The sequence below is a fragment of the Perca flavescens genome, chromosome 10 (assembly GCF_004354835.1).
Source record: "Perca flavescens isolate YP-PL-M2 chromosome 10, PFLA_1.0, whole genome shotgun sequence".
Taxonomy (NCBI): Eukaryota; Metazoa; Chordata; class Actinopteri; order Perciformes; family Percidae; genus Perca; species Perca flavescens.
Genome location: NC_041340.1, coordinates 9,849,805 through 9,870,101, shown reverse-complemented (window position 1 = coordinate 9,870,101; position 20,297 = coordinate 9,849,805). Strand labels below are relative to the sequence as shown.

The 20,297-nt window shown below is 38.6% G+C and overlaps 3 protein-coding genes across 3 annotated transcripts; 1 reads left to right on the top strand and 2 right to left on the bottom strand.

Moving 5' to 3' along the window:
- Positions 1-2,014: 2,014 nt before the first annotated feature.
- spata4 (spermatogenesis associated 4) lies at positions 2,015-5,495 on the bottom strand. The gene is made up of 7 exons (XM_028589946.1): positions 5,138-5,495; positions 4,649-4,778; positions 4,266-4,384; positions 3,024-3,244; positions 2,818-2,901; positions 2,593-2,648; positions 2,015-2,142 (listed from the first exon to the last, which is right to left on the bottom strand). The coding sequence occupies exons 1-7, from the start codon at positions 5,236-5,238 to the stop codon at positions 2,032-2,034; spliced, it is 822 nt and encodes a 273-aa protein (XP_028445747.1). The 5' UTR covers positions 5,239-5,495; the 3' UTR covers positions 2,015-2,031.
- Positions 5,496-6,519: 1,024 nt separating this feature from the next.
- On the bottom strand, positions 6,520-12,340 carry asb5a (ankyrin repeat and SOCS box containing 5a). The gene is made up of 7 exons (XM_028589945.1): positions 11,967-12,340; positions 10,426-10,505; positions 8,836-8,943; positions 8,449-8,599; positions 7,879-8,013; positions 6,983-7,174; positions 6,520-6,732 (listed from the first exon to the last, which is right to left on the bottom strand). The coding sequence occupies exons 1-7, from the start codon at positions 12,166-12,168 to the stop codon at positions 6,605-6,607; spliced, it is 996 nt and encodes a 331-aa protein (XP_028445746.1). The 5' UTR covers positions 12,169-12,340; the 3' UTR covers positions 6,520-6,604.
- Positions 12,341-12,973: 633 nt separating this feature from the next.
- ctso (cathepsin O) lies at positions 12,974-19,721 on the top strand. The gene is made up of 8 exons (XM_028589802.1): positions 12,974-13,297; positions 14,671-14,776; positions 14,943-15,067; positions 16,406-16,573; positions 16,986-17,107; positions 18,264-18,427; positions 19,416-19,508; positions 19,634-19,721. Exons 1-8 carry the CDS (start codon positions 13,094-13,096, stop codon positions 19,666-19,668), a joined length of 1,017 nt encoding a protein of 338 aa, XP_028445603.1. The 5' UTR covers positions 12,974-13,093; the 3' UTR covers positions 19,669-19,721.
- The last annotated feature ends 576 nt before the right edge of the window (positions 19,722-20,297 follow it).

Here is a 20,297-nt window from a genome sequence, read left to right as displayed (position 1 = left end):
CGTTTTTCACTAGCTTCACAGCTCAATTGTACTGTACACTGAGCATCCATGAGTGCTTGGAACTGTGGGGCCAACAGAGTGATCTCAATCTCAAAGTGAATCCAAGTGGCTTGGCACCAGAAACAAATTAAATAATGTCACCCACTAAGTATGCAAAAATAAGGACACAATGTAGAAGATGATATAATTTGTTTTGCAAGATAATAATGGATGTATACTTGTGGTTTTTCAGAAATTCAGCATGGATTAAAGTGGTTAGAAACTATAACCCTAAAAGGAAAGGTCAGTAAAGTCTATAGCACTATTCAGTTAAATACTTGCGTGTTGTTAATTTAGGTTAGAGCAAATTGTTTCCCTGGCAGTCTGTAGCGCAAACTGTACATTTGGTTTATACATAATTAATTAAAGATATTTACGCAGGGTTTAATATTCCACCATTAGACAAGTCTGTTGATGCCGGTTGACTACAGTTCCAGCTGAGTAAGGACCCCAAGTCAGGAATAATAATTTAATAATTTATACTTTATTAATCCCACAAAGGGAAATTACAATGTTTTCACTCTGTTGTTATTACACACAGGCCTGAATTACACACACATGCTCAGTACCTATAAATGCACTAGTGGAAAGATGTCAGTGAGGGAGCTGCCCATGGAAAGGCACCCCAAGCAGTTGGGGGGTTTGGTGCCTTGCTCAAGAGCACTTTGGCAGTGCCCAGGAGGTGGACTGGCACCTCTCCAGCTACCAGTCCACCACCATACTTTGGTCCATATGGGGACTTGAACCAGCAACCCAACCCAACCCAACCCCCTACTGACTGTGCTACTGCCACCCTCAAAAGTTCTGCAATTGTTTTATAGTAAATTAGATACAGCTGATCTTTGTTTACCCCTTTTGAGGGAACAAAATAAGTATAAAACCATATCATTTAAATTTGAGCTTAAACCCAAAAGTCAACCTTGATTGTCTTTAAAGAAATGCATCTTGCACACAAGCTGTTGTCGCACCCCTTAAAAAAATCATCAACCAGCAGACCACGAGCAAAATTACTCTCCTGTAATTGGCTCACGATGACTAAATAATTAAAAACATGAAAATGCGCCTGTCAGGACGGAAACTTCTTCAGTCATTCCCGTACAGTGGGCACAGCTAAGGTGACGTGCCACAGCCCTGAGGTGATCCGCTAAAGGGGGTACAACATATGGTGCTATTAACGCTGAGGCTTATCTGCCTGTCAAGTAATCTAACAAACCAAGAATCCATGTTAAAATTGGACAGTAGTTAAAGAGGCTAAAATATAGCACTGGGTTATTTTATAACTAAAGGGGGGAAAACTTAAAACAGACGCATTGGGCCCTCAAGATGTCTTATAAATGAAATAGGGAATAAGAACAACTATTCTTTTGTTCCAGTATGCAAACCATGAGTAATCTAATACATCTTCCCATCATCTCATTTTTTCAAATTCAAGTTTTTAAGACAATCATTATTATAGATATGGCATTTTTAACCACAATTAGCTTCTTCTGCAGCTCTAGATTGCACAGAAAGTGTCAGCACATTTAATGTGTTATTATGGATGAAAGTTTTATTGACATATCCATAGAAAAACATATGTAGCCTTTAGTTATCAACAGCATAATTAAATATACCTTAAATGTAGACACCAGTCCATACAAGTGCTGAAATATATTCAACCAAGAGCTATACAATTTGGAACATGATGACTAATAACATAATGATTAAATGAGAAATAAGCTTTCATGTCTACATGTCACTGGTACTCGTTACTCAACTCTAGCAAGCCAATTCAGGAATCAGTTATAGGTTACCTAAAGTGGTGAATGTAATAATGTGAAGCACAAGTGGCTGATCACAATTTCTTAGAATGCAGATTGAGAAAAATGTCTGTTGCCACAGTGACGGTAAAGAAGGGAAGATGCATTTTCAGTAAAGGGCGTAGGAACTCTGGAATAGCACAGTGAACAACACAAACATATGAACAGCAAGGCCATTCGGTTTTTGCTGCATTTATTTCTTCTTTTTGTCAATGGTACACATACGGTATAGCAGTGGGTTTGAGTCTGAAAGAGCTCTACTCGTGACTTGTTGCTGCCATCTACTGGTCCAAACAGACATGTCCTAAAAATGATGAAAGAGGCACTAGAACATTACATAAGCCATAACAAACAGTGACATCCTCTGTCTTCCAAAACAAAGTATACTCCAATAAATGGTTTGAATAGCCTAATTGTGAAAAACATATCAATACATCAAGTGACACACACACACACACACACACACACACACACACACACAAACCAAATCAATGTGAGCATCAAAACTAACTTAATGTTTTTTCTCAGATCTAATGATTGTAGTTGTTCCCCAGAGGACGTCTTTAGCAAGTTTTGTCTTTAAGCTTTTTTTAGTTGTTGTATTTATTATCTCCTTTTTTCATTGTTTAAGACTCCCCCCCCTCCCACCTAATCTTTCCATAAACCTAGGGAAAACACACAATACAATTATAGCACAGATCTCCATCCAGTTCCTTTAATAGTTAACCAGGGAGCGCCTGGCAGGCTGGTGCACCTTTATTTCCTTAAAGGAAACAGCAGCACCGCTCCATGTCGACGAGGAGCAGAACTCTAAAATAGCAGAAATTGGAAAATAGGTTAGACGTTACTGTTTCTCGAAACAAAACGATTTGCCAAAAAAAAACATTCTCCACTACACCTAAATGATGCATTTGAGCACATTTGCAGAATCAATGGTCTATGCAGATTATTGTTGAGAGAGAGAGAGAGTAAGACTTACTTGATATAGTGTCATCACCGCGGCTGGATGTCACAAGATTTTTGGCTGCCGGCCGACCCAGCTTAGGCTTCACTTTATATCGTCCTGTCACCAAACCAAAGAAATTGTCCAAAAGGAGAAAAAAAAAAGTTACAGATGTAAAAAGTTATAATGGCATCCTATATTTGCCCGTACAGAAAGCCCGACATCACCCCTGAGGGACTCACCAGGGTTAGAAACCCTCTCTGCGGCCTTGTGGTCCAGGTGCCTGCTTAGGATGACTTCTGCCTTCCTCTGGTTTGTGCTGATATCGGGCTCAGCCATGATCTCCGTTATCCTCAGGTTGTTCTTGATGGCCCTGGAGGCCGTGGAGCGGGCCAGTGTGGGTAGAAGCTCCTGGTACTCCTGGTCAGTGAAGTCTGACTCTGGGCCCTGAACATCTCTGATACTGAGAAGGTAGACTTAAAAAGATCAGAATACTTACAGGATTCTGTTGTTATATTTATATTTTTCACTGTACACATGAGCTGCATACCAGGTTTCCTCTTCAGTTGTGTTCAAGTGCACTTAGTGGGGTGTTGATGTTTTTTTTTTGTTTTTTTCATTGCCCACATATTATTACAATATCTTCATGACCCAGCTTTAGTTGTACAGCATCAGCATCGTTTCGTATTAATTTGAAATATTAAGCAGTGATGTGTGAAAGCTGTAAGAGCAATGCCCTTGATCTTTCCAGCAGCATCAGTATTAAATGAAATCTGAGAATGTAACAATCAACCCTGTGATAGTGTTACAGGAAGGTTATACTTATATTGTTCAGTTTTACATGTAGTTTAATCTAACACATTTCGGAGAGGTGTACAAGCTAAACCAGGGCTAAACCAGGGGTCTTTAATGTTTTTAAGCCAAGGACCCCTTAGCTGAAAAAGAGATGGAGCAGGGACCCCTTACTATATATATAATGTATAAAATTAAGTTGCATATTAAACTGGGCCTACAATAATGTGTGGGGGTGGCCTAGAGCCTTTAGATATGCCTTTTTATGGTGCATACAATACTAAGGTGTTAAAATAATAATTATTGACATATCTATATTTGTATACATCATGTTAACAGTAGCTTTATCTGTTGATGACTACCTTACCTAGAGGCCCTAGGGGTCCCGGACCGACTGTTGAAGATCTCTGAGCTAAATAATTCTGTAATTGTCAATTCACAGTAATGTATCAAAACAAAACACAGTTGCTAGGAAACTGGTAAGCTGAAAACACATAAGCTTAACTGCCTTACGGATACATTTCTAAGGTAATAAGTATGCAAAACAAAATAGAAAAAAAAATAGTTTTTCTAACCCTCCAAAATTCTTATCTACTGTATCTGGTTAAGGCAAGAAATGAGCTAATTAATTTTTGAATCTGAATCTCACAAACAGTGTTCATTTTCCTGCCCTGCTCCCGAGCAACACTTACCTCCTGTTAGTTAAAATAGTATAAACCTCCTGCACCAACAGTTCAGCTGCTCTTGGTTTACAGTGGATGGATCCATCAATGACCTCTTTCATCAAGTGCAAATTCTGCTTCTGTAAAGACTGGGGGAAACTTTTAGTAATTATGTGACTCAAAACGTTTTCAGTATAGATTATTTTATATGATTTGATATTTAAGGAGTTGTGCTGTTGTGTGCTGGTAAGTCAAGCTATTTCACAAAATTCTGATTTCTTTTTTTTTTAATGCTAATTCAGTAGTCAATCTGTTTCAGTCAAAAATTAAACCACATTTGAACCAAATGCCAACTGAACAAAGATACATTTCTTCCCTGCTCCTTATATTTTCTGAGTTCCTCCTCCTCTTACCCTCTCTATCCGGCTCCAGTTCCTCTGTTTGGCAGAAAGTGATATTCCTTTGTCATATGAATGCACTGGAAAGTCTTGGGGGTAATAACGAGACAATATCTCTGCCACAAGATAACCATTGGAAAGTTCTCTGGAAATAAAAGCGACAACAGACTGAGCACATTGACTCAACCATTAAAATTCACTTTGAACAATTTGCTGTCTTGGCAGCTTTTGAAAAAGCACTGACGTTTTATCTCAGATCTGTCTTCCATATTTTATCCAACGTTACAGTATTTCATTATAGCGTTAAGTCTGTTATATATTGTTCTACTAGCTTTAATGTTTTATGGTAATTTTTTTAAGGTTAAATGAAGTTTACATTAGCGTTACAGCATGGCAGAGTCAAACTCAATAATGACTTTGGAGCTAGAGTGATATAGCTAGCATTAACTTAACTATTTTTCAAGTAAAATACGGATAGATGTGTAATGTGTGTTAATTCTTTACCTGCGAACATTCTTCGGATAAAATGACAAGTCGAGGCTTAGCAGCCATTTCACGACTTCTCTTGGTAGTCCCGTCTTTTTGGGAGACTGTGCATAAGACATGCTGCTCTGAGCCTGATGAAATCGAGAAAAAATTAGTGTTTTACTGTTATATAGGCTATAACAAGTCAATCCACGAAATCATGCTAAACCCTAGCTAATTAATTAGCTAGCCATATGGGTTAGCGATGAGCCGCAATTTGACGCACTGGACTTCCTTTGTTTACATTAACGTTACCATGATAACGAGACGACACACACACACACACACACACACACACACACACACACACACACACACACACACACACACACACACACACACACACAAACACACACACAAACACACACACACACACACGCACACTACTTTGACAGCAGCAGCAGCACAAAGACAGTGGTGGCTGTTTACTGCCCCTCAGGATGTAACATTAATACAGAAATTTACAGAGAGATTCCAACTAATTCATTTTTTACCAGTATAAAAAATTAAACAGACAAGTAAGGAACACTTGTATAAACAACCACGCAATTGTGAAATAATTCTGTGGGCTACTTTAGTCATATGATTTTGTTCATAATGTCTTCAGGGCAGTAGATTGGCTCAGCATTAGACACAAACACTTGCTGCTCCACTCCCTCATATTTCCATTTAGGACTTAACAATAAAGTCGGCCGCCTCCAGTTGTCAGTAGTCAGTAATCTTATTCCAAGCTTAAACATGTCAGCTATTTCAAAATGTCTGTATTAAAAATTCTCCCACTGCACCTCTAGGCAAACATCATCAGCAACACAGCCTGCAACACAACATATCTTGGAATGCACCAGGTTTCAAAACAACTTTAATCATCTAGAAGTGTGCAATGCAATATATAATATATCAAACCAAAAACTATGAATATTCATTCACATGTATTGTGTATTATATGACATTGTAATATTATGTAATGTTGCAATCACTCTGGCAGCTATTGCAACTATTAAGGCATCTTCTAAATAAGGCAAACCTGAATTGCAAATACTATTTTGTTATTATATTGTTTAACCATAATTTATCCAGGGAAGGCCATGGCTCCTTTTTAGAACCCCCTGCTTTACATTCATCCAGGTCAATAATCACATAGGTTGCAGGCCACCTCAACTCAGCTTGGTACTGCCAGCGACTCAGTGGCTGCTCAGTGACTAATTGACTGGTAGCTAAGGTAGGAAGAGTTCATGGATTTGATTTGCTCTTTTATTTTAGGCTTATTTTGCACCAAATGCTTGCTCTTTGGGGAATTACTGGAATTGTCTTTGGAAATTATAGAGTGTGGTCTAGACCTACTCTATCTGTTAAGAGTCTTGAGATAACTATTGTTATGATTTGATAAATAAAATTGAATTATTTCTCTATGTCCCATTTAGGCAGGCAGTTTGGTTGTTCTGCCTGTTATTGGTACTGCAGGTAGTTCCTTAGCCTGATGGGCAGGGGCAGGTGGGAAAGAAGGTGGAGTCTGTCACGGTCGACGCAGTTCCTGATGCACTGACGACACAGCTGGCTCAGCAGTCGTGGTGTAGCTATGAAAAGGAGACAATGAAACATTAGGCTATGTAAGCTGGTCCTAATGCATAAACTGTTCCGTATAAAAACAAGTGACTTCAGTTGGACAGCATTTTTTGAACTGTCATGCTTCATATAAAAGGAAAGTAGGACTACTTTTATATCTGTTGATGGAGTTGTTCAAACGCAGACATAAATAGAACAAGTTAGACAGAATACATGCAAACATATGTCTGCAGTGGCTTATAAAAACAAGTGTTCTGGTACCTTCATATATCAGTAGGAAACCCTCTGTTAGACTGCTGGGTGGAGCCACATCTACAGGCCTCTGAAGCTCTTGGTTCCTGGTATTAATGTCCGCACCAAAGTCCAGCAACAGCTTCACTAAAGCTGTGCAGTCTTTTTCTGCAGCTGCATGTAAGGGTGAATCCATGGATTTGCCTTTCTGTACATTTGCACCTAGTGTGGAGGACAACTTAAGTTCAGACAGAAAAGCTTTAACGTCAGATATGTCCACAGCTGGATATCCTCAATGTTCATTATAACCCACAATTTACTTTGTGGCTATATATCTATATTTTTTTTACATTTTGCATTACAGAAATTACTTTCAACAGCCCTGAGAGAATGGGTGTGAACTTGTTACTTTCAATCAACGGTAGCCAGCAGTATTGGCATACAGATACACATACAAATGTGATCAGTCAGCTGTGGGCTACACGTGACTGTGGAGCTGCTCCTTAATCATATTGCAACATGCGATGTGTCTGCATTAGTGAGGCCAGTATCAAAAATTGACAGACTAACATGTCCCACTGGTGTCCACCATTGCTTTGATGATTTACATAACTGACAAAAAATGTAGCTGTTTTGAAATGCCTGTCATCTGCAATAAGGTTGTTCAACAGGAAAAAGTACATACACCAACATAAGGCCAAAACAATGTTTTTAAGAACGGCTAACGTCAAATAATGATATTACTGTTTGTTCTGAATGCTTTTACAGAGGCTTTTAAAATCCAGTGTGCATGCATATGTGTGTATGTATTTATTTCCTTTTCTGTGCACAATAAATGTGCTTGTGTGTCAGTGTGTGTATGTTCATACAGGATGTGTGCCTGTCTGTATGGAGATGTAAAGATCCACACTGTGCTGCGAGCTGACCTTCCCTCAGGAGTTTCCTGGCACACTCCAGCTCTTGGCAGACGCAGGCTGTATAGAGCGCTGTGCCCAGGTGAGGAATGTCCATGTCCACATCTGCCCCCCAAGTCACCAGAGCCTCCACACAACCGTAATGACCTGGAAGTAATGGAGCATGAAGACAGTAATCAGTAAATGACAATGCGAGATAATTCTCCAAGCTGTCTGCTCGGGTCACGTTGGAATTTATTTTTAAAGCCGTTTTTCACAGTGCAGGTTTGTTATAGAAAGTGCTTTATAGCACAGCAAAGGACACACATACAGGTTGAAAGACATGATTTAGTGTAAGCTGTAATAAGTAGAGTTGGAATCATATATTGGTTAATTTCATTTATTAACAGACATTGAGTGGTAATGTTGTAATATTAAGATTATATTATATTATATAATCATATTAGCAGCAAACACAGATACAATTGGTATTGTTTAATTGCCTTGAACCTGAACTTGTGACAGCTAACTGCCAAATGACAAAACTATCTGATATTAGTTGGTGCATTTTGTCACAATACCAAATACTTTGTCACAATATACCTTTGCATGTAGCTTCATGGATTGGTGATGGATGGTATACAAGGCTTTGGGGTTTTGCTCCATTTTCCAAAAGAATTTCTGTGCATGCCACACTCCCCACTGTACAGGCGTTGAACAGAGGGGTGACTCCATCAATTGTAAAAGCATTGACCTGTAAACACATTTTCTTAAATAGTTATTTTTAGGGCTTGTTTAACCACATTAAGTTGACTAATGGCAACAGCCGGAGGGAACAGTTGAAGGGTAACAACGACTTAATAGTTCTACAGTGCCTGCTGAAGAAGAGCCACATTGCTCATTTGTTACTTCCACCCAGATTTTCCCAGCCATGGAAACGACATTTGACCTGTGCAACATAGCAACATTTAAGGCCAATACTTGACTTACATTTGCTCCTGCATCAATGAGAGCTCTGGCACAAGCGACATGGTCTCCATCACAGGCCTCATGAAGGGGTGTCACATGGTCTATAGTCCGAACATTCACACTGTGACCCTGGAAACCGAATCAAACAGCCACAGATACTTAGATGTTAAATGGTGCATAAAACAATACATGACCTTTGTCAACCTCTATTGGTGAACACCAGGAATTGCAAGAAGTTCCAACGCTTATCTTCTTTTTATAAAACAGACCCGTCCTCCTCAGTTATGGTTGTCAGTAATTGACAAACTATACTGAACAATAGAGATTAATGAGCTTTCTAATTAAAGTGCACATCCAATAGAGGTCTGGTAAAGAGCTTGTAAGTCAGCATGCAACATAATGTCATGATGTCACTGCTGTGTCATGAGCTTGTCTGAGTTAAGAGCAAGGCATTGTTGGCTTTGTAGCTAAAAAATACTCTCTTGTTGCGCACTCCTCTGTGAGCAGCTGGAAATGCAAGTGGGAGAGGATATGCTCTCCATTTATTAGTGTTTGGCATTAATCAGCAACTGATACTGAATATAATGGTTGTGTAATACTGTATATTATGGTTATTCTGTGCTGTATGTATTTACTCAAAAACATGCTTTAGTGATGTATTATCTAAGGTGGCAAGTCATATGGTAAGCTTACACAAACATGTCAGCTTTTCACCTGACATTTACTTAAAGGTGCTCTGAGCGATGTTGGGTGACGTCACGTCTTGTTGACATTCGAAGTATTGTCAAACAAAACGGAGGCTAGCTCGCCCCTCCCTCCTCCTCATCCCGTCCCCTCCCCCTCCCCCTCCCTTCCGCGCACTAACCCCCCAACCCCCACCCCCAAAATCCTTCTTGTCGGTTATTGGCTGGAACACTGTTTGTTATGTTTCGTGGTGCTGGTTGGCGCAGTTTGTTTTTGTTGCCGTTTGTGGAGCCTGGGCTGTCTACAGAGACCGCGTTTTTTTTTTACAGTGTGTTCAGGGGACAGGCAGCTAGCGGATAGTGAGGAGATGTTTGCTGTATGTGACAAAAAATGTTGTATCCTAAAAAATGTGTGACATTGCTTAGAGCACCTTTAAAACACAATATTTATTATAAATGGCCAGATGTTGACTGTTTACATGTCATGTCTTGCAGACATTTAGCCACTTGCCTATTGTAATGTACAACCTGTGCAACAGCAGACTTGCAAGCAACCAATAATGGCCAAGAGGAAGCTTGTCATGCCACTATCAAATGTTATAACCCATAAAAGAGAGTAAAGTCTTCTCATCACATATTGAAGCCTTTACTTGACTAGGAATGCCAACATTTAGTGTAGAGAACTAATGGAGGTGGAGATGGACACATTCAATTAAACATCTGTGTTGGAACCAATTAGATAATTACATGTATCCCAGATAACTGGTTACTTACTTTCATCCAAACCTCTGTTACTTTAACCTCTAAACCAGGAGTCTACAAAGGCATTGATGCAAATGTAATTGCAAGAGGGACAGTTCCAACAGACCCCAGTGTGTACAGATGAGTGGATGCATGTAACTCTAACAGGGGATTGTGTTTTCTTCACCTGTGAAATGAGGCTCTTCAGAGCCAAGAGACGGCCCTGACTCGCAGCATCGTGGAGGGGTGAGCGGTCCGCCCAGGACCCTGCAGTGAGAATAAGAATTCAGTGCTTTCTTCCATTTACATTTATTATTATTAGGCTGATACTCTTATACAGAGCCATTTACAGTGTTTGTAGTGGAACAATCCTCAAATCCTATAGATACTAATGACACAAGAAGATAGTAGTCATAACTTCTACAGTACACTGCACACACAAATATTCTATCTTCTCTGGAGTAATAATGACAGCGAAGTACTGGTACATACAGTATGTTTGACTTTGGAACCGACAGATTTGGTTGTAAAATACTCTTAAAAATATATTGTTAAATAAATATAGTAGAAGAAAGAAATTAAGCATTATGTACCAGTGTGGTTTTATTTCTTTATGAAATTATTTTGCTTCAGTGCTTCAAAAGTTCTTATGTAGTTAACTAAGCACATTAACGCTCCTTTCTCATGAGACATTTATATAAACTTGAGAAATTGGCTGTGGACGTTTGATGTAATTTTGGCAAAAAGATTTCATTAAGCACACCTGAGTCAATCTCCAGAATAACAGCCGGTGCATTCCACACATTATCATCATCATTCTCACCTTCCTCCATTTGAATCCTAATTTATAGATAATATTCAATCTAATGCTTTCTATTAAATTCAAGCTCTTTTTATTCATGCAGCCTCTATTCCTTGACTGACATAAATTTGAAATACGGGTATAAAAGACCCAGCTTCAGACATCAAACAGATTTGGAAGACCGTATCTACAGGACCGTGACTAATACCTTAATCTTAGCTAATTAGTATTCTATGAAGTGGGTCCATTTTAAATTAAACATCCCCTTGAATGATAGATACAGATTATGTTGTCGCTGTGTCCCTCTTCCCCCAGAATGTGCCTTCGAAAAGCCCATCCCTGAGAATATGGAGCGTTGTTTTGGTTGCTGTCTGAGTGTGAAAAGGTTGCACTGCATAGCTGGGAATGGAAACTAGGGCAGGATAGGGGTGGGGGAGGGGGTGGGGGGGAGGATTGGTATCATGACTGTGTTCTATTAATACATTAGAGAAAAAGAGCTGACCAGCCTACAGTGCCTTCATTTAATATTGAATGTAAGTAGCTATTGAGCAGATGAAAGAAAAGTAGACTATCATTCATATCTACAGTTTGTATTAATGTGAATACAATGAATGGCTCTTACACTCATTGGATTAGCAATGCAGCATTTATGGCTCATTTTTAAACATGGAAATTGTGAGTGTGAGCGGGGAGTACTACAACTTGATTTTAAAATAAAATGATATTCTACCCACAACCTTATATTCCTGAGGTCAAACATGTTGCTTGGTGTATAGTATAAACAAAGTTGTATTGTTATTACATGTTATACCAATTGTGCCTTTAGCACACTAATACATATGCTACGAATTATGCAGTTTCTGGAACAAAGAAACCACCTTAAACAACCCTTTTAAGGCTTTTTGTGTTTTTCTCAGAGTACTCACTGTGTTGACCATATTCATAGAACTCTGCTGATATCCTGGCAGCCTCTTTACGGTTTCCACGGATAATGTAGAAGTATGTCAGCAAGTTAAGAGAAATCTTAATAAGGAGCTTAAAGCAGAACAGTGCCAAGATGCTGAGGTAAACATTGGACAACCGGGCCGCGAAGGACTTGTTGGTGAGTTCCTCTGTTGGGTCTGACATTTCCCCCTGACACGTTACAGAGGGGCTTTGGTTATGATGGACGCAGGATCAGATGACACTCCAAAAAGCACGAGTAACCTACTTTTCTCCCAGTGTACTGACTGGTGGGCTGGTCCAGGCTGGGAAAAAAAAAAAATGCCCTGCAGCTGCTACTGTGCCTGAGAGCACCTACTTCTGTGTCTGTGTGTGTGCGTGTGTGTGTGTGTGTGTGTGTGTGTGTGTGTGTGTGTGTGTGTGTGTGTGTGTGTGTGTGTGTGTGTGTGTGTGTGTGTGCGTGCGTGCGTAAGTAATACACATTCCGTTTTACACACAGTGTTACCTGTTGCAGTTGCAAATGTGACATCTGTGGCTTTTTAGCATACATTTTAACTAATGGTAGTATTTATTCTGGATAAATGGAATTGCATGTTTTTAATGATTATTTGCATTAATTTCAAATCATGGTGTGATAGATTTGTTTTTAAATATATAAAAATTGATTTGTGCATACATTTTAACACATGTCATTAGTTAATTCTGGATAAATTAGAATTACTTTTTAATGAATATTTGCAATCATTTCAAATCATTTTTGCATACATTTTAACTTATAGTAGGCATATGAATGAGATGTAAAAATATAAACAAACTAAACTCGTAAATTCCTAATTTATATTTAATTTACGTCATTATGAAATATAGAAATATGGCTCTAGTCAAAAGTAAATTGGCATTTTTCTTTTTAATGTTGGGTAACTAATTGACAGATCGCTTTTTTAAATGACATAAAAAGGGTATTTATTGCCTCCTACTTCACTTTCTGTTTCCAAGGAAGCACCTCTTGATCGCTGCGCATGCGCCATAGATTATACCTCACCTTTTTCCGCCAACAACACTTTTGTATTTGCTTCCCTTTTTAGACAATGGCTGATTGTTTTTGACCGACATGACCGGCGGCCATCCGTATTTAGTTGTTCTAGCGACCGTTTTAACACTCGTCTTTCCTCTGTGTTGTCAACATGTGAGCTTGGATGAGACTCGGACCAAGTTGAATGGCTCTGCAGTTGATTTCGACTCGTTCAGAGAACAGTTTCACCGCACGTATGAAGTCAACAGCGAGGAATTTAACCGTCGTCATCTTTATTTTCAGGTAGGAGATACGAGGGACAAGAAAGATGTGTAGAGAAACTCTTTTGTCACTTTTTACTTTTTACTTTTTACTCATCAACACGCCTCTAAAAACAAACCGGTGTGCACTACAGCAAAATTCTTTGACTACAGACAAGGCATACGTATGTAAATGAGGCGTTATTATGGAACCCACGCAAGGATAGCCGATTGGTCAGGGGATAGGACCTGAACAAATCGGGTTACATTACCTTGCGTAAGCATGGACGCCTGGCCAATAGTAGTATGTGAATGCTATTGAAGGGCGGGTCTGTATTTTATTTTGTAGAAAATGTGAACTGTTTTGCAAATTATGTATTCATTGTAGATGAATATGCAATAAATCGTGAGCTTAGAATTATAAGGTTCTATCTCCACTTTTGGCCGAAATTAAGTTTTTGACATAATCTGATCCCTTAGGTGTTTATTAATGCCTGTGTGGTGTTATTTTTGTAAAAAAATATTTTCTTAGTTATTAATAAAATAAAAAGGTCCCATCTCACAAAATAGCTGGGATGTAAAAACTTTGATGCTCAATATCTCAGAACTACCCTAAACGGAGATAGAATCTTATAATTCTAAGCGCACCAAGTGACGACGGACTAAGTAAAAGTAGTAATAACAATACTCCATTACAAGTCCTGCAATTCAAAATTTCACCTAACTAGCCTACTACAAGCAAAATGTAGGCTACGTGTGCTATTGTGACAGTGGCTTTTATTTTTTTTTTTTTTTGACTAGTGCGATGATTGATACTTGTTGCCACTGTTCAGAAAAAAGTTACATTTGTGTTTTTAAAAGGAAATATTTGAGTGAACTGAAAGTTACTCCTTTCAGACTCGAGACTAATAAAGCACTCTGATTAGAGTGCTTTATTAGTATAGACTCAGTTACCTGTTTATTAGGTAGCCTACAATTTAGTAAAACTAGAGCACTTGAATGTAACAGTCATGAAATAAATCATTTTGTTTTAGACCATTAGTTTTTGTCAGGTGTACCTAATAACCTGACAATTGGAGTAGTATTATTAAAGCATTAACATCTTAACAGCATGTTAATTCTGCAGCTGGTTTAAGTGGAGCTACTTCATTTATCTAGATACCTACTAGATGTCAGATAAATGTAGTGGAGTAAAATGTTCTGAAATGAACTGTAGTGGGAGTGTTAGCATAATGAGGAAATGCAGTACTTCCTTCCTTTCCGCCAGTGGTTAGTGATTAAAAACTAATATGAAGATAACTTGTGTGATGTATTTCAGACTCACTCATGTTGTTATCATCAAGAAAAAAAAAAAAACACCTTTTTTTTTTTTTTTTTTCTTCTTCTACACTCAATCTGCCATGTGTGTTGTTGCAGAATGCCACAGAGCGTTATGCATACCTGAACTCCTTCTCCACAGCACCACAGTCTGCTAAATATGGCATCAACCGGTTCTCTGACCTCTCACAGAAGGAATTCAGAGGTAGGCTGACGTTTTGTCACATGTCAGGTGAAATGTATTTATTTATTTATTTTGTACCTGTATTAAGCATCTTACTCCCTGGATGACTGGGCTGAATCTGCACGGTCATTGTTTACATGCATCTTGGTATCCAGCAATGACTTTGAACTGTATCTGTAATCTACAGATCTCTACCTGCGAGCACACACTGACAGAGCTCCTCTCTTCTCTGGACTGAAGACAGGGGGGCTCCCAGCCAAATTTGACTGGAGGGACAAAACAGTGGTGGCACCGGTCCAGAACCAAGAAGCAGTAAGGTCTACACAAAAATATGATAGATATACTGTATAGGTAGGAATGTACTGTAGGTACAGAGACACCGTTAGGTTATGTTCAAAGTGGTCTATATCGACAACGTTTCATTTACGGGATTGTTCAGGTGGCGCTGGAAATTCCGCCGGATGTCCGTCACCTTCCGCTTTCTTTGTGTTGGCATTTTAAACTCGGGTGGATTTATGAAGACTATCTGTCCAATCTGAGTTTTCTGTCGCACGACTAAAACAACCTTTGAATGTACACCGTCTGTCAGCATACAATGTTGGTAACATTGATTTAATGAAGCTTCGAGGCAAGTCATTTTGCATCGAGGATTTTTTGTAATCGAATTATTCGAGTTATTCGAGGAATCGTTTCAGCCCTACATGGGACCTTTAATGTAGATAGCAGATGTTCCTAATATTTTGTATACTCAGCGCATACTTATCTCCAGTCCAAGCAATAATGACTGATTTCTGTTTCAGTATTGATTTTAAGCCATGACACCATATTGAGCAACAAAATATTGGATTTTTACACAGAGAGCTCAGGTTTTCATCACATTTATGGGAATTGATGCTGAGGAAGTGAACTGAGCATAGTCTGTTTGGAGAATGAGATCGCCTGTGCAAATGCTATACAGGAAAAGATGCAGTCTCTTACATAATTAAATGCTGTATGTTTTCATTTAAGAAATTACTGGTTTCAGGAAAGCAGTGTAATCCAGACGAGATATGAGATATAACAGCAACTTTTGCTATCAAAATATCTCAAATGATCCTCCGCCTTTAAAGATTAACACATTAACTGAGGCAGAAATTAAGATATCCCTCAGTACACCGCATACCTGAGTTGTTTCTTCCAGTAGATGGCAGCAGAAAACAAACAGTTCACTCAGCCTGGCCAGATCATCTCATCTCATCAACATGTACAACATCCATACTCACTGTAGATTCCTGTCTTTAAAAAAAAAAAAAAATCAGGATTTGATTCTGAATGCAATCACATTGAAAACTGTTGTATTTTCACCAAACCCCATTTGAACTTGTATCTAAAAATGTGTTAGTCTGAAATTACTGTTTAAAAAAAAAAAAATGAAATACAGCATTGATTTGGACTGCAGATATGGCAGAGACCATCATTCAACATAAACCAATTCTTTATCCTGCTGAAGTGTCCTTTAGCAAAACACCAACCTCTGTGTTAATGGGGGGAAAAAAGCAAAATATTTCTCCTGGGTAGCATAATAAATGATTGCATTCTGGAGTTTGGTTCCGAAGCCTTTTCTTTTTGTAATTTTGTTTTTCCTGATTACTATACATTTACCTTTTACAGTGTGGGAGTTGTTGGGCATTTAGTGTGGTTGGTGCCACACAATCCGTCCATGCTATAGGAGGCTCGCAGCTGGACCAACTCAGTGTGCAGCAGGTTCTGGACTGCTCCTTCCAAAACAAAGGCTGTAATGGTGGCTCCCAAGTCCAGGCCCTGAATTGGTTAAAGCAAGTATGTTGATATTTTTAATTTTATAATTTCAAGCCTTTCCTAAATATTTTCAGGTCTTTAACAGATGCTTCCTAAATGGTTGCAGTGCGTACAAAGATAAAATAAACTCCCAATACTTCAAGCACACAAGAAATGTAAGGACTACTTGTTATGTGCTCCCAAAGTGACCTGAGGAAGAGGAAGAGGAAACCTGTGGGATGATAGGCACATTTTGCTTTAGCTAAAAATCAGGTAACATTGTCATGCATTTGAATTAGAGAGATATGTAGAGGCGGTTAGCAAAATAAGATTGCTGTCTCTAGTCAGACATAAATTAGGAAGCTGCCTGTGCCAGGATATTTCATAAACAAGATGAATGGCAATTTAGTATTCCGATAACACACTCACTGAGATAAACTATTTTTTTTTCTAGACCAGAGTGAAACTGGTGCCTCAGTCAGAGTATCCCTACAAGGCCAAGACAGGAATCTGCCATTTTTTCTCTCAGTCACATGATGGTGTTGCTGTGAAGAACTTTACTGCACATGACTTCAGGTACAATACTCATTTTTGCAAGTTGTCTACAAGCAATAAAGGCTAAAAATTAACAGCGCTATATTTGTGTAAGATCACAATCAATTTTAATGTTTTTTACATAAAGTACCAAGGTCAGAGGAGAGGAGGGGGCGGGGGGTGGGGGGGGGGGGGGTCCTACGCAATGACAGAGCACAGTGTTTACTGTTTCAACACAGATTGCTCAGTAGCACAGCGGTTCTTTACTCTAGCTACAGTGACCTAGAGCTACCTCGAGTTAAACTGAATCAGATATTTATTTAATATTGAACAGGATTGTGACTCACAATCTTGCATCTATAAAGCCTGTTATTTTTATTTTAGATGTATTGCTATGATAGCAACATGGCCAGGGTTCTCTAACAGAGTCTGGGAAGTTTTAGTTACAAAGATTGTTACATTTGCTGACTTAATATAACAATTTCTTGACTCCTTTTTGTAAGGTTTTTCTTACATACAAATTGTATTGGATATAGCTTATCATTTATAACATTTGGAAATGTATTTGTATACAGTATGTAATAACCTTAAAGTACAGCAAAGTTAAGATGAAATAGTTTTCAGTAAATATAGTAAATGTCAATGTTATGCTTCTACCAAAAGGCCTCTTTATCGCAACGACCCATTGATTGTTCGTTTTTACTTACCCCCATCTTCAGAAAGGTCAGAGTGCTGGATCATTGAGTACAACAAGCTGCTAGAATTGGGCACTTGTGCATACTGTAAAGTTTGACAAGACCTCACCATGAATAGAAGTGTAAGTGTAGGGCTTTATTCAATTTTGGCACAGACCCACCGTAGACTCCATGGACCTTATGTCATGAACCTGGCAGAGGAGGGCATCACAGCTATTCCCTACTGGGAATAATCTGCTGGAAGGACAAGATGGGGGTAGCACAGGGCGCCTGCATATGTGCAACAGAGAGGAGTGGGGAAATTACCAATGTTATGAATGGAAAAAGAGAGGTCAGATGCTGATCCAGAGAAAATGTTGCAAAATAGGACCAGTGAAACATTGAATTTAGGAGTATACAGTAACAGTATAGTGAAAAAGGATAGTGCTACAAAAAAAAAACAATGTAATCCCAGGACCAGGCTTGCTGCATCAGGACTAAATGTTTCCGTTTTTCTTCGTCAGTGGTCAAGAGGAGGCAATGATGGGTCAGCTGGTGGAGCGAGGTCCTTTGGCTGCTATTGTGGATGCTGTCAGCTGGCAGGATTACCTGGGTGGAATCATCCAGCACCACTGCTCCAGCCAAAGGTCTAACCATGCTGTCCTGATTGTTGGATACAACACTATTGGTAAATGCTGTCACTACACTGGCATGAGAATGAATAATTCAAATTCAAAAAAGACAGCTGGGATTTTGTGTTTTACTATAGCTAACATTGACGTTTTTAGGTGAAGAAAGTTTGACAACCACTATGGCCCGTGAAAGTAATTTAAAGCTGCACTAGACAAGATTTCTATGTAAAATAAAATGTCATAATTGCAAATTGCTGCTGCCACAGATCAGACTGCAACATATGTGTAATACTCCCTAATTAATTGCTAAAACAAAATGAGAAAGAGAGAAATACATATTTTAACAAGCTGTTTAGTTTTTATTATTGAGCCCCAAAACTATAATTTTCTCATATCAAGTGAAATATATGTTGCACGTTTCCAGTGAGAATGAATGTTATTTTTTGCATTTTGTCGCTATTGTAGTGATATGCCTTACTCATTCTTGTTAAAAGATATCAGCACTAATTTCTAGAATATCATTAAAGACGTAGAATTGCATTGGAAAAAATCAATTATATCATATCGCTGGTTAAATATTTCTGTAGATTTTAGAAAAAAAATTAGAATTAAAAAAAGTCAATGTTGTGAAAACATTTTTCCTGGATTTACAGTGTGTCGATTTGAAATAGCTTCACCTTCTGCCTTCTTTGTCCTTTGGTACTAATTGGTACACAGTGATCAATGAATAGCCGGGTTGCAAACATGAGTCCTGTGTCCTGTGTCCTTGTCGTGTTGCAAGTGTTCGAGATTTCGAGTTGTCAGAACATTATCACAGCTATCTCACTTTCGTATTTTGACTTCGCACACATCAGTATTTTATATTTCTTAACATTTTATATTTCTTAACATTAATTATTTCACACCCACCTGCGGGTATGTCACAAGGATATGAGTGATTATATAACTGTCTAAAGGGGTTGCAGCCGCAGTACACACATACAACTGAGTGTTCCTTCCCCCTGTAAATAATTCAATCTTGAAATACATGTCTGTCTGTCTTAGGGAATGTTCCATACTGGATTGTGCAGAACTCTTGGGGAACCACATGGGGTAATGAGGGTTATGTTTATATAAAAATCGGTGGAAATGTTTGTGGTAAGTATGATTTTTGCCTCCTGTCATTTTCTGTTTATATCTCCTTTTAATTTGATGTCTGTATGTTGCTGTGCCCACTAACCCTTTAGGGACTAATAACACATCCTTCCTTTTTCTCTTCCCAGGTATTGCAGATTCTGTAGCTGCAGTTTTCCTTTGATGTGTGTGTGTGTGTGTGTGTGTGTGTGTGTGTGTGTGTGTGTGTGTGTGTGTGTGTGTGTGTGTGTGTGTGTGTGTGTGTGTGTGTGTGTGTGTGTGTGTGTGTGTGTGTGTGTGTGTGTGTGTGTGTGTGTGTGTGTGTGTGTGTGTGTGTGTGTGTGTGTGTGTGTGTGTGTTCACCACTGCCAAAATGAAATGTGTTATTTTGAATGTTTTTGTTTTATTATTATTTAAATGTCACAAAGTTACATCAATAAAACAAAATAAATCACTTTATATGCTGATAAGTGCTGGATCATACCTGAGTGATCGACACGACACTGCAGAACTATATGATAGGAATAAATGCACTGTACAAAATTTTTTTGTTATAATTATTAAATACATAAGATAGATACATGTTTTGGCTGATATGGTTCATACATGTATCTATACAAAAATCAATCACTGCATAAATACACAACAATTTACACTACCGGTCAAAAGTTTCGGGACACTTAGAAATTCCCATTCCACTTCATTACAGACAGAATACCAACAGAGATAAGTTACATTGTTTTTTTTAACCAGGGCAGCAGTTTTCAGATTACATTATGTGCTTTACATAATTGCAAAAGCACATAATGTAAT